Raw genomic sequence first — 11,744 nt, 5'->3', positions numbered from 1 at the left:
CTGGATAGGCGTGTATGGATTTGAGACAAGGACCCGTACTCGTATGACATGACACAGGCCAATTGCCTCTTACCTGGAGACCTATGAAGGACACCCAACATGGAAAGACGCCTAGTGAGAGTTTAACATCATACTTGCACGGAAATACAGCACCGAAAATAGAATCCTCGATGGCACATCCCCAGAGCCCTAGTGAAAAGAGGGTTCGCTTGCAAGGCTCCGTAATTCCCCCCTGCACAGTACGTCCCGGGAGTGATGTAAACGTCCCCCCACCGGGGCTCCCAGGGCCTGTTCTCAGTGGGCGACGCCTGTATGCACGCCCCCAATCAAGCAATTTAGCCCCTGACTCTCGCGCGCCGATGACCCGAGGCTCGCCGCTCCCAGGGCCAGAGGGCCCCCTGTCAGGTCCAAGGGACCCTTACTCTCGCGGGTGACTCCCTGGATCTTGTTTCTCGGAGTCCTTGGCAAATTCCCCCTCGCAAAACAGTCTCGTCAATGCGGCCATGAGAACCACTTTTCCCTCTAGACACAGCACCCACCTCGACTTCGGTCTGGTGGCGATGAGGTCTGTTCTCGTCTCGTCTCGTTCCCCTTCGCCCCAAGCACTTTGTGAACGACGCTGATCGCGCCTGCCCTGTTCCCAGCATTATTGTACGCGTCTGTGACGGGACAATATGCTGGGACTGCTTCACCTTCACTTCAACCATCAGTGCTGCGACACCATCCCAGGAGATTGACTGCTGGATTGCTCCGGCATATTCGCCAGTGGGATCTGCTTTCTAAGCGAATGAACATCGTGACCAAGGCACGCTATACTATACACCAAACACGCACACAGCCTGCGCTGCCGCCTGAGCCCGCACGTTCTGAGACATCGACCGCAGCGTCCGTGGACCGGATTCACTAGCCCACTCTTATGAATACCTTGTTCGCCTCGCCCCATCGCCGAGTTCTGAGGCTCTGTCGCAATTCTACATGACGACAATGGCGTCGCTGCCATCCTCTGCATCCCACGACCACCATCCTAGTCGGCCTCGACCTCGCAACGTCCAGCTTACTCGAAGTACAAGCCATGACCAACCCAAGACCACCGACCTCAATCGGCCACTGCCCCCGCCCCCCGTCAACTGCTGCTGCCGAGACATTCGAGATTCCTACCCTGCGTCGAAAACCCCTCCCCGATTCACCAGATTCTGGTACCGCAAAGCTCAACCACAGTCGGTCCTTCAGTCATCCCTTCCCGTCCATCTTTGGTTCGAAAAGAGCGGAGAAAAAGAACAAGCATGGCATGGATTTTGATGGAACACGCGATGCTCGGCACGAAGAAGGAACCATGAAGCAGTATCATGCTGAAGCCTTGGGGCCACGGGGTGATCGCCAGCCAGTCACAGGAAAGTGTATGACCTGCGATTCAACCGTCCGGTGGCCACAGGGGCTTAAGGTGTTCCGATGTACGACCTGCCTAACCATCAATGATCTCGAGTACAACCCGGAGACCAAAGACGACGCCGAGGTGTCGGCAGCTGGTCCCTCGTTCCAGCGCAAAATCGTTTCTCTGTCTGTCGAGAGGACGAAAACACTGCTTGATCGATGCCTCCGGCAGTATCTCGAGTCTCGCATTGAGCATGACGAGCTTTTTACATCCACTACCCCCATACCAATTGAGAATCACTTACCAGCCGAGGACTCTTTTCTGTTAGACGGTACTCCGCCAGAAGGCGCCTTGTATGGACATCTCAACGACGAACAGGACTCCCCGCCAGCGTCTCCACGCCCGGGGATGAAACAAGGGAGCCCTCCAGAGGACTTTAATCTGTCCCCCCGGCATGCCATCCGGCATGGCGGGCCATCCTTTGTTCAAGGCCACCCGGCTGATCCTTTCAACTCGGCTGGTCCAACGAACAACAGGTTTCAGGACGCCAGGGGGCGACAATCTGCAGAGCCTATCCAGCCCTCGCCCACGTCATCCGGTCCCAGAACTGACGTTTTCCGTCTGGTCGAAACCTACATTGCTGGCTGTTTTGTCGGATGTTCCACGTTGAATCAGTCTTTCCTCACTCCCCGACCACCTCAGGAACATAAACCTAGATCTGGTTCGGGGACACAACAAAGGCGACAGTTATCTGAACCAGCTTCTGCTCCGGTACTCGAGCCGGATATCTTCTTGTCTGAGCTCGATGCAAAAACCCTGCTACTTGGCGATGTCGCCGAGAACGGGTCATGGTGGTTAGGAGCGCCGAGCGGACGTGTAGCCATGTCGGGAAAGGAATCTCATCATCAGCGAGACAGGTCGCCAGAGAAGACTCGCAGTTCTGCAAGTTCAAGAAATCCCAGGATTAATTGGCTCGAACTTGCTGAATGGTATCGCCTCGTGATATACGCAGGCGACCTTTGGGAACAGCGGTGGCACGAACTGAGGTCCAAGTTGACGGATCGGAAGGCACAGCAGTGTTGGCATTCGACCTCATTAGAGAGCATTCAGCGAGATATCATCGAATCCCGAATACACCTGCAGCGGAGTTTGTTGAAGATTACAGAGAACCTCTTAAAACGACCCAGACAGCCATTGAAACATCCCGAGGATTGTCGATTCTTGTTATTGCTTCTAGCCAATCCGTTGTTGACGCCTTCAAGGCTTGAGACAGGCAAGATGTTTGGGATTACAATACCTCACCCGCCTGTTCCCGGGGGAAAACAGATTGACGACAGAGCCCGCGACTCGCCTTCAAAACGAGTTCCGAGCAGCGGTAGACGGCCGGGAAGCCTTGGTCACCACTCGGGCATAATCAAGCGGATACTAGGCCTGATGGCCAATCTCTCGAACGAAAACCATCAGTATCTGGTTTCATGGTTTTCTAGATATTCTGATGGCCATTTCCAAAGGACGGTAGAAATGGTGGGCAGTTTTGTGAGTTACAGACTCTCCCGACTACAGAAGAGCCCGGCCCACGGACCCATCAATCCCACAGAAGGCCTCGTTCCCAGCTTCTCTGACTCTGGGATGCACCACGCCTCTCAAATTCACGCCGCGCTCGGAGGCAGACCTTCTTCCACTTCAGCTGGCAAGTCTGATGGAAAGCCCAAGCTGTCTTCGTACGGTGAAGACTGGCAAATCCGCGTGGCCGCGAGGGTCATGGCTTTGCTCTTCCATGCGAATGTGGGCCACACTGCGCGGAAGAGAGATGCCTTTGCCGCGCAAGAGCAGAGGTTGCAAAGTCCAGGTCTCAATGCTAAGTACCACGCATACTCACACGGCCAGATAATACCGATCAGCAACTTTTACAACTCGATGCTGGACTATGCAGACCTAGTGGCGGACTTCGAAACCTGGGAGACAACAAAGACAAAATTTACCTTTTGCCAGTATCCCTTTTTCTTGAGTATCTATGCTAAAATCCACATCCTCGAGCACGATGCGAAAAGACAGATGGAAATCAAAGCAAGAGAGGCCTTCTTTGACAGCATCCTCAGCCGCAAAGCGGTCAGTCAGTACCTCATACTCAAAGTTCGGCGAGAATGCTTGGTCGAGGACAGTCTGCGGGGCGTTTCTGAGGTGGTCGGGTCTGGCGGTAGTGATATCAAGAAGGGTCTGCGCATCGATTTTCAGGGCGAAGAAGGGGTCGATGCAGGCGGTCTTCGCAAGGAGTGGTTCCTGTTGCTGGTGAGAGAGATATTTGATCCTCATCACGGACTGTTCGTGTACGACGACGATTCTCATTACTGCTATTTTAACCCATTTTGCTTCGAATCATCCGAGCAATTCTTCTTGGTTGGTGTGCTGGTCGGACTGGCCATCTACAACTCGACTATTTTGGATGTGGCATTCCCCCCCTTTGTCTTCAAGAAGATGTTAGCTTCGGCGCCCTCAACCAGCGACAAGCTGTCATCGGTTCCTAAAGTCGGCCATGGGTTTACTCTCGAAGACTTGGCTGAGTTCCGCCCTGCTCTGGCACGAGGTTTCAGGCAGCTGCTTGAATTTGAAGGCGACGTCGAGGAAACGTTCTGTCGCGACTTCGTGGCGGAAATGGACCGCTATGGTGATATTATCCAGGTCCCGCTGTGTCCCGGTGGCGAGAAAAGAGCAGTGACCAACTCGAATCGACGGGAATTCGTGGATCTCTATATCCACTATCTGCTCGACACAGCTGTGGCAAGGCAGTACGAGCCGTTCAAACGTGGCTTCTTCACCGTCTGTGGGGGGAATGCCCTGTCTCTATTTCGACCGGAAGAAATTGAGCTCCTCGTGCGAGGTTCTGATGAACCTCTTGACATCGCTAGCTTGCGCGCGGTCGCGACGTACGAAGGCTGGCCGAAGCAGGAAGGACCGCCCGAACAGCAACCCCAAGTTATTTGGTTCTGGGAGTTCTTTGCACGCGTGTCACCCGGGGATCAAAGGAAAATCCTCAGTTTCATCACGGCCAGCGATCGGATTCCGGCCATGGGTGCCACAAACCTGATTATCCGCATCCAGTTGATTCGTGCCAAGGAGGAAATGGATGCACTTGGAAGATCGACGAATAAACCGGTGGAAAGATTCCCTATTGCGAGGACCTGTTTTAATACCCTGAGTCTGTATCGATATGCGTCCAGGGAGAAGTTGGAAGAGAAGCTCTGGATGGCGGTGCAGGGGAGCGAAGGATTCGGGTTGAAATAGACCCTGTGGGTATGCGCTGGGCTGATGCACGATTTGGACGAGACAACAGATGCGCAAGACGAACCAGGGCTCACCACCGCCCTCTGTGTTGGATCATGTGTCACGCATTTCTCTGGGGTTGTTTCGGGAGCGTCGGCGCTGGGATAGGAAGTCCGAGAGCTGAAGCACTTTACCGGCCGCGTCGGCATTCATGGGAAACAGGCGCAGCCGGGAAGCATTGGGGCAAGGAGGGGAGCCATGAAGGATAGTTACCTCGGTCTGGCTCTGGGATATAAGAAAAGTAGGACAATCCATGATGTTCATGCATGAGTATAGGATGCCACAGTGACCACGGTCTGTTGCCCGGCCTGTAAACAAGGGTCGAAGTCTACTATTGTATCTTGTCTCACAGATCCTAGCAGACCTGCTCTCACACACAGGAAGCCGCTTGCAGGTAGAAAGCAAGAAGAGGGAGATTCTACATCTGGGAGGCAGAGAGAGTCATGGAGAAGAACGTTACGTTGTATGTAGCTACGTAGGTACGAACGAAAGGCATGACAGCCATTTGCGGCGGAAGAGGGAGGAGGAGGGAGATCTCTTCTCTTGTCCTCCCTTCCCTCCCCTTCCCTTCGCTGCTCACCTAGACGCTGGAGAAAGACCTGCCACTTCCTTACGGGTTGATCGCAGGGTCCGTCAATATCAAGAAATGCGTGCATGAGTGGCCCTTCGGAAAGCGAGGCATGTCTTGGTCTCCTCTTTCTTTTTCTTTCTTTTTTGCTTCCTCCTCAATCCCGCATATTGCTTTCCCCTCCTGGAGAAGCAGACAGCAGCAGGCCAAACGCACCACGCGACAGAGAAACCAAAGCAGGGGAGTTGACGGTAAAAGATTCAAGCGCATCTTCTCCCCGACGATGGGATTTTCTCGGTGTTCGGACGGAATCCTGGCTTGAGGAGTTAATCAGTCAGTCATCTGCATCTCGCGTCCTCGTTTGCCGGCTACTGCGACCAAAAAAAATCCGCAGGAGCTGCATGGGCAGTTGCTTGTTTTTCCCCAATCACCTAGTTTTGCAAATGCACCATTTTTGGGAGTCGGAAACAAGATTCCTGTGTATGCGGCGCCATCAGGCCCTGGAGAGCAAGAGTCGGCGAAAAGACACCAAATAACAGCGATCTGGAAAACAGCTCAAAGTCTCTCGCGCTAGGAAGCAAAGTCCATCCAACTTTGATTAGCCATGTGAGACAGGTTCCAGACGCATCTCGCACGGTCCCAGCGGATAATACTTGCCTGCAACAACGCTGAGGGCGAATGGCAACTCCTACCTCAAGCTCGTGAAGCACGTTGATCCCCATTTCCCAAGGCTGTCCTCACCGACTTTACCAGGAACCTTGGATCGTACTCGCACGGAAGTTTTTCCAAGTTTGCGGTAAGAAGTTGTCCGAGCTGCATGGCGGGGATAATTAGTGAACAAGCTCCGGCGACGGCAAAGCTAGCTGGACGAGATCTTTGTTTTTGCGGCCGCCCGAAGTCTGGCTCCTGGTGGTGCACGATGATATCTCGGAGGAGTGTGAGATCGTTATCGGAAAATGTCGAGAAAAAAGGTTCGATCAAGCAAAGAAACTCGCCCCGCACTCGGCTGCGATGCCCAAGCTATCGTTTTGTTGCTGTCTGGCTGCGCCTGGTAGCTTTGGCTGGCCGGAGGATCTTCCCCCTCAACATATTTCTTTTTGGATCAGTCGACCGTCCTGATAAGTTGTCTCTTGCTCTTCGCTCGTATATTATCTTCTGCCAGTCGTCCATCTTGTTGTGCTGCTTCTCTTTCCCGTAGACCAGAGATCCTCCACCAAGATGGGTTCCGCAAGCCTTCCCTCCAAGATGAAGGCTTTGAGTATGACGTCCTCCCGTGACTGCGTTGGTTTTCGATTGCGGAAAAGAAGCGGTCAGAGCGTGACATCTGGCTTAATCATGGACTGACTGTTGTGCGTGTCTAGAGTACGATGAGCCAGAAAAGTTCAGCGTCGTCGAGGTCCCTCTCCCCAAGCTCCGCGAACATGACATCCTGGTAGGTCGACTCGACGCAGACCGAAAGAGGGGAATGCTGAGGACAGGACATAGATCAAAGTCAAGGCGTGCGGTGTCTGCGGCACTGACCTGCACATCCACGAGGGTGAATTCTTGGCCAAGGTATGAGCGAGAAGCTCCCTGTGGTGACTGTGGACAGCGTCTAACAGAAATTGCAGTTCCCATTGATCCCGGGCCACGAAACCGTCGGCGTCGTTGCAGCCCTTGGTCCCAAAGTCAAGGGCTTCGAAATCGGTCAGCGGGTGGTTGCAGACAACTCAGAGCTCTGTGGAGAATGCTTCTACTGCCGTCGCGGGGAGGAGCTTCTGTGTGAAGACTTCCAAGCCCACGGTGTGACCATGGACGGTGGCTTTGCCGAGTACTGCGCATACCCTGCCAAACGAGTGTTCCCCATCAAGAACTTGTCCGATGTGGACGCCACCCTCCTCGAGCCCGCCTCCTGCGCTGCCCACGGCCTGGACAAGATCTCCCCCAAGATGGGGTCGAGCGTGCTCATGTTCGGTGCGGGACCCACGGGTCTCGTCTTGACACAGATGCTCCGCCAGAATGGTGGTTGCCATGTGGTCATCGCCGCGCCCGAGGGACTGAAGATGAACCTCGCCAAATCCCTGGACGCGGCGGATGAGTACGTTGAACTGTCCCGAAAAGACCCTGGCCCGCAGTTCGAAAAAATCAAGAGGGAGAATCCATATGGCTTCGACGTTGTGGTTGAAGCCACGGGCAGCGTCAGGATCTTGGAGGACGCCATCAACTATGTGCGAAGAGGCGGCAAGCTTGTGGTGTACGGTGTCTATGGCAACAAGGACCGCGTGTCGTGGCCACCGACCAAGATCTTTGGTGACGAAATCACCATCCTCGGGTCGTTCAGTGAAACATACAAGTTCCCTGCTGCCATCGATTACCTCGGTATGTATTGTGCATTCCCAGCTCTTCCCTACCAATCCAAGCTAACCGTGTGGTCGAACAGACTCGGGCAAGGTCAAGGTCGCAGGCATCGTCAACAAGACATTCAAGCTGGAGCAATGGGCCGAATGTCTGGAGTCGATGAAGAACAAGAGCGCCATTAAGGCAGCCATTGTCTTCGATTAGAGCAACGCGTCACCAACAACGTCGGGCGGGTCTCGGTGGGAGGCAAATCTGTAGGGACGGTAGATGACTCTGTATTGGAATCAAGGCCCATTGGTGTCTTGGAGAATGACTCTCGTGCACTCGATAGGAGGCGCAGGAATGAAATGTCGAGACGGTGTACAATGTAGAAGTGGTGCAGCCACTTTTAATATGAGGACCTTCGTGTGCCTTTCCTATTCGAGCATTGAGCAACAGTCCGAACTCGGCCCACGTCCTTTGCATCTTCAACGTCTCTCTCGATGCCACCCACTATTGTTCCCTGACGTTTTTTTGGTCTTGTAGGTAATTGCATTGACGAGAGACATCGACTTGGACGCGATCATTGAGCATCCTTCTGCTCTCCGTCCGACCAGAAGCTGCATGAGCTTGGGGATGCTTATTCAGCCCACAACGTTGTCTGTTTGCTCTTTGCAGAACGCTAACCTCTAGTCATGGCAACAACTCGACGCTGTTTGCTTCCTGCTTTGAATCAATCAAGGTCGACCTACCTAACTAGGTGTATATGTAGGCCTCCGGGGTGGCTTTCGTGTCCTGTCGTCTACTTACTCCTGGGACTGTTCTCTTCAACCACTAATGGCATGCCCGATGCAGCTATGGTTTGGCAAAACATCGCCGTCCAGAATTGACTGGTCGCTGTGTAAATGGCGCAACCGCAGTACCCCGTCTGCTCACGCTGCTCGGATGTAAGAGATGGACTGGGTCCGCCATGATGGCGTCCTGACCGAATGTCCAGATGTTGAGAAAGTCATGGTGAAATGGGAAAACACCCTGTGAGATGGTGATGGCGCTGCCTGGTCCCCATGTCACAAAAGACATCCCTGCAATTGAACAGATTCGACGAAGATGGCGAGATATAGCAGAGATCAGGCAGCCGTTTGGGGGTTCAGGACGGAATGAAGGGAAAGAGAACATATACATTCGCACACCAGACGTGAAGTGATATCGATATCACTCAGATCGAATCAAACATGGTCTGCCGCACCCATGGCCCCCAGCCTCCTGATTCCCAGAGATCCCAGTGATTTAAATATTTCTACTTCATTTCTGTTCGGTTTCACTGTCGACCATCTACCATCAACAACTCAACAACCACCATCATCGTTGCAAGAGAACATCATCTTCAGAGTAATTGTACAATATCGCATCACTCTGCACCAGCAAACATGTTGCCTCCTAAGGAACCCAACACGTCCTCGACCACCACCACCTTTACTCTCCCATTGAGAGCTGCGCCGGCAAAGTCACTCACTCTCGATCCCTATTTCACTCTCCTCTACGAAGACAACAAGACGGCCTTGCACCACTTCCTTCACGACAAAGCGCCTCTTCCTGTCAAAGATATCCTCGCAACACCACGATTCGTCGAATATGTCTTGAGCAAAGAGCCCGGTCCAAAGGTCCAGTACGAAAACCTTCGACCTGCCCTGACTGCCATTCGTTCCTTCTTGCTCAGCTCTTCTGGCGGCAAGAGGCTTTTGGCATTCTACAAGCACCTCCTACAAATCCAAGGTCGCTGGTTGATTGCGACGGCTGAATTGGTCGGCTTTGAACTCTATGTCAAGCTCACTCACGCCCTCTTCATCTCCCGTGATGACAAGAAGCTTTTGGCCCATTTCGTCGAGGTCATCCCAGACACTGTGTCCAAGGTGGCGGATTACAGCACCCTCGACAAAGCTAGCTTTGACAGCCTCTTCGCCTCCGAGAAGAGTCGTCTTCAGGAGGCTTGCTTCACCGCGACTGACGGCCTCTTCGACTTCAAAGTCTCCAGGGCGTTTTACCACTCACACGGGAAACTTCTCACTGCCATCGAGATCCATGAAGCCAAGCTTCAGGAATTGCGGGAGCGAGCTGAGCGCCGTCGTGCTGAACGCCAGGCCAGGATCCAAGCCGCGTACGCACGAAATTCAGCTACTGTCTACCGACAGATGGGTATGGGGGCCAGGCTTACCCACACTCCGCACGCCGACGCCTCGATCTGTGAGTACACCAAGCGGATCTTCGATGAATTCCTCTCTTTCGGCGGGGAGGCTGGTGCTGATGTACCTCTTCGTAAGTCTTAGCCGCTGTCAATCTTGCTGTCGGTATGGCTAACTGATTCGGGGAGAAGTCACCGAGGAATAGGATTCGGTCAACTTCACGAGTGCATCGTCACTGCATCTTCGGTGGTTTCGGTAAACCATATCTCGAGATGCGCGTGCTTTGAGCTACAGCCATTTTTCGGCAGCGTCATCCCCCACGAGGAAACGGGTTTTGCCAAAGATGGAAACCGTCGACCTAACGTTGTCATGTCATCGCGAATCTCATCAAGCGAGAGGTTACAGGGATTCGAGCGTATGATAACTGCATGAACTTTTGGACAGTACAGGGTACCATTTAATGGGACAGGAGATCTAGTTGGCAGCCGTCGGAAGAAGCCTGGAACACCCATATTGGAACAGCCTTCTTGGTTCACAATGAACCGGAGAATTGACTTCTTGTCCCGCAGACTTTTGTCGGCCACAGGAGAATAAGACCCAAATGTCCACATTCGAGTTGATTGATACATTGAAAGCTAGCTTGGTGACAGAAAGTCCTTGTGTTTTGGGGAGGATGGAAAACACTGATCATTGAAGCCCTTGAACAGACAGACACTACTGAATGACCTTTTCAATATGATTGAAATTGAATTCTAGCCGATGATTCTTCACTTTTCATTGCATTTTTTCTGCTAGTCTCTCTCTGTCTCTCCCTTCACACAAGTTGCTTCTGCCCGCGAGCACACTAGGCCTCGAGTAGTAGTATCAGGAACATTGATGGGCTAGAAGAAGCAAAGAGTAGAGCGAAGAAAAAAATGATCTAAGCTCAGTGCCACACGACAGAACGCACCATCTTCGTAATCGTCAGACACAATCGGTTAATCGCCCTCTCAAGATCGATTTGCTTGCTTGTCCACGAGACTTTGAGGGGAACTCGTTCCTGTTGCCCATTTCCACAACCCAGACAAGAGGCCTCGTCCCTTCCTCACAGAGAAGCATCATCATCCCTTTTTTGCAGAAGCGATCAACCCCATTCCTACGCCTCCACCCCCCACGATGTGGTTTTGTCGCCAGCGGAGAGAGTTTTACTTTTCCATCACTTTCTGATAGCTCGCTGGTAGAAGGCCAACTCGTCACCCTCGAGGACATAGCCGTCCACGCGACCGCTCTGGCCGGGCCTAGAGGAGATGACGGCGTACAGCCGACCGGCCTCAAACTGTCTCTCCAGCGCCGGTTCAATCTTGCCGCTCTTCTTCAACCGCTCCTCACGCTTCGCCTGCACGCTCCGGCTGACCTTGGTCTCTCCCGCACCGGCCTCGGCAGCCGCGGCCCCAGCGCCCGCCGCCTTGGTCTGTTGTGTTCGCTTCCGCCCGATGTTCGTGCCGTAGTGCGCTTCGTACCAAGTTCGGAAGGGGGCCGCGTCGATCTGCACGACGGCGGACTTGGTGAGGGTGTTTGTGCGGACGAGTTCGTTGTTGGACGGGTGATAGGCCACGACGATGACACGCACCTTGCGGGCGATGCCCTCGCTGCCCCAAGAGAAGTTGCCGCTCTCTAGACGCAGAGCACGGTACTTGGTGTTGCCGCCCCGGGTACGGACAAGGTGGATGCGTTTGGCGCCGATACGGGTGTTGGCAGGTTGGCGTCCCTTTTCGAATGCTCTACACGTAGCAAAAAGAACACAATGTCAGATCCCAATCGTTCCTTCTTTTGACTCCCTTGCTCGAGAAAACAGGTTGGCGGAAAGGGGGGAAAGAAATGTACCTCTTCTTGCGGTAGTATGCGCGCTTCGCACCGGTGGCAGACCGCTTGTGGCGGCTGTCTCGTGAAATACCCATGATTGCGGTACTGAGGAGGAACTGCAGAGATGTCAGATTTGTCAGTATTC

At 53.5% G+C, this 11,744-nt stretch overlaps 4 protein-coding genes across 4 annotated transcripts; 3 read left to right on the top strand and 1 right to left on the bottom strand.

Annotated features, from left to right (window-relative positions):
• Positions 1 to 1,072: 1,072 nt before the first annotated feature.
• Positions 1,073 to 4,654, top strand: AYL99_10258 (hypothetical protein; the record flags this gene model as incomplete). The annotated part of the gene is made up of 1 exon (XM_018841764.1): positions 1,073 to 4,654. One exon carries the CDS (start codon positions 1,073 to 1,075, stop codon positions 4,652 to 4,654), a length of 3,582 nt encoding a protein of 1,193 aa, XP_018688652.1.
• Positions 4,655 to 6,479: 1,825 nt separating this feature from the next.
• AYL99_10257 (chlorophyll synthesis pathway protein BchC) lies at positions 6,480 to 7,802 on the top strand (the record flags this gene model as incomplete). The annotated part of the gene is made up of 5 exons (XM_018841763.1): positions 6,480 to 6,519; positions 6,623 to 6,693; positions 6,747 to 6,815; positions 6,872 to 7,619; positions 7,681 to 7,802. The coding sequence occupies 5 exons, from the start codon at positions 6,480 to 6,482 to the stop codon at positions 7,800 to 7,802; spliced, it is 1,050 nt and encodes a 349-aa protein (XP_018688651.1).
• A 1,202-nt stretch (positions 7,803 to 9,004) lies between these two features.
• AYL99_10256 (hypothetical protein) lies at positions 9,005 to 9,962 on the top strand (the record flags this gene model as incomplete). Its single annotated transcript, XM_018841762.1, has 2 exons — positions 9,005 to 9,890; positions 9,946 to 9,962. The coding sequence occupies 2 exons, from the start codon at positions 9,005 to 9,007 to the stop codon at positions 9,960 to 9,962; spliced, it is 903 nt and encodes a 300-aa protein (XP_018688650.1).
• A 990-nt stretch (positions 9,963 to 10,952) lies between these two features.
• Positions 10,953 to 11,694, bottom strand: AYL99_10255 (ribosomal protein S8.e; the record flags this gene model as incomplete). The annotated part of the gene is made up of 2 exons (XM_018841761.1): positions 10,953 to 11,517; positions 11,621 to 11,694. The coding sequence occupies 2 exons, from the start codon at positions 11,692 to 11,694 to the stop codon at positions 10,953 to 10,955; spliced, it is 639 nt and encodes a 212-aa protein (XP_018688649.1).
• Between the last annotated feature and the right edge of the window lie 50 nt (positions 11,695 to 11,744).

Source organism: Fonsecaea erecta (assembly GCF_001651985.1).
Source record: "Fonsecaea erecta strain CBS 125763 chromosome Unknown Scaff11, whole genome shotgun sequence".
NCBI lineage: Eukaryota > Fungi > Ascomycota > Eurotiomycetes > Chaetothyriales > Herpotrichiellaceae > Fonsecaea > Fonsecaea erecta.
Note: the sequence above shows the minus strand (reverse complement) of the source record. Positions and strands in the feature narration are given on the sequence as shown.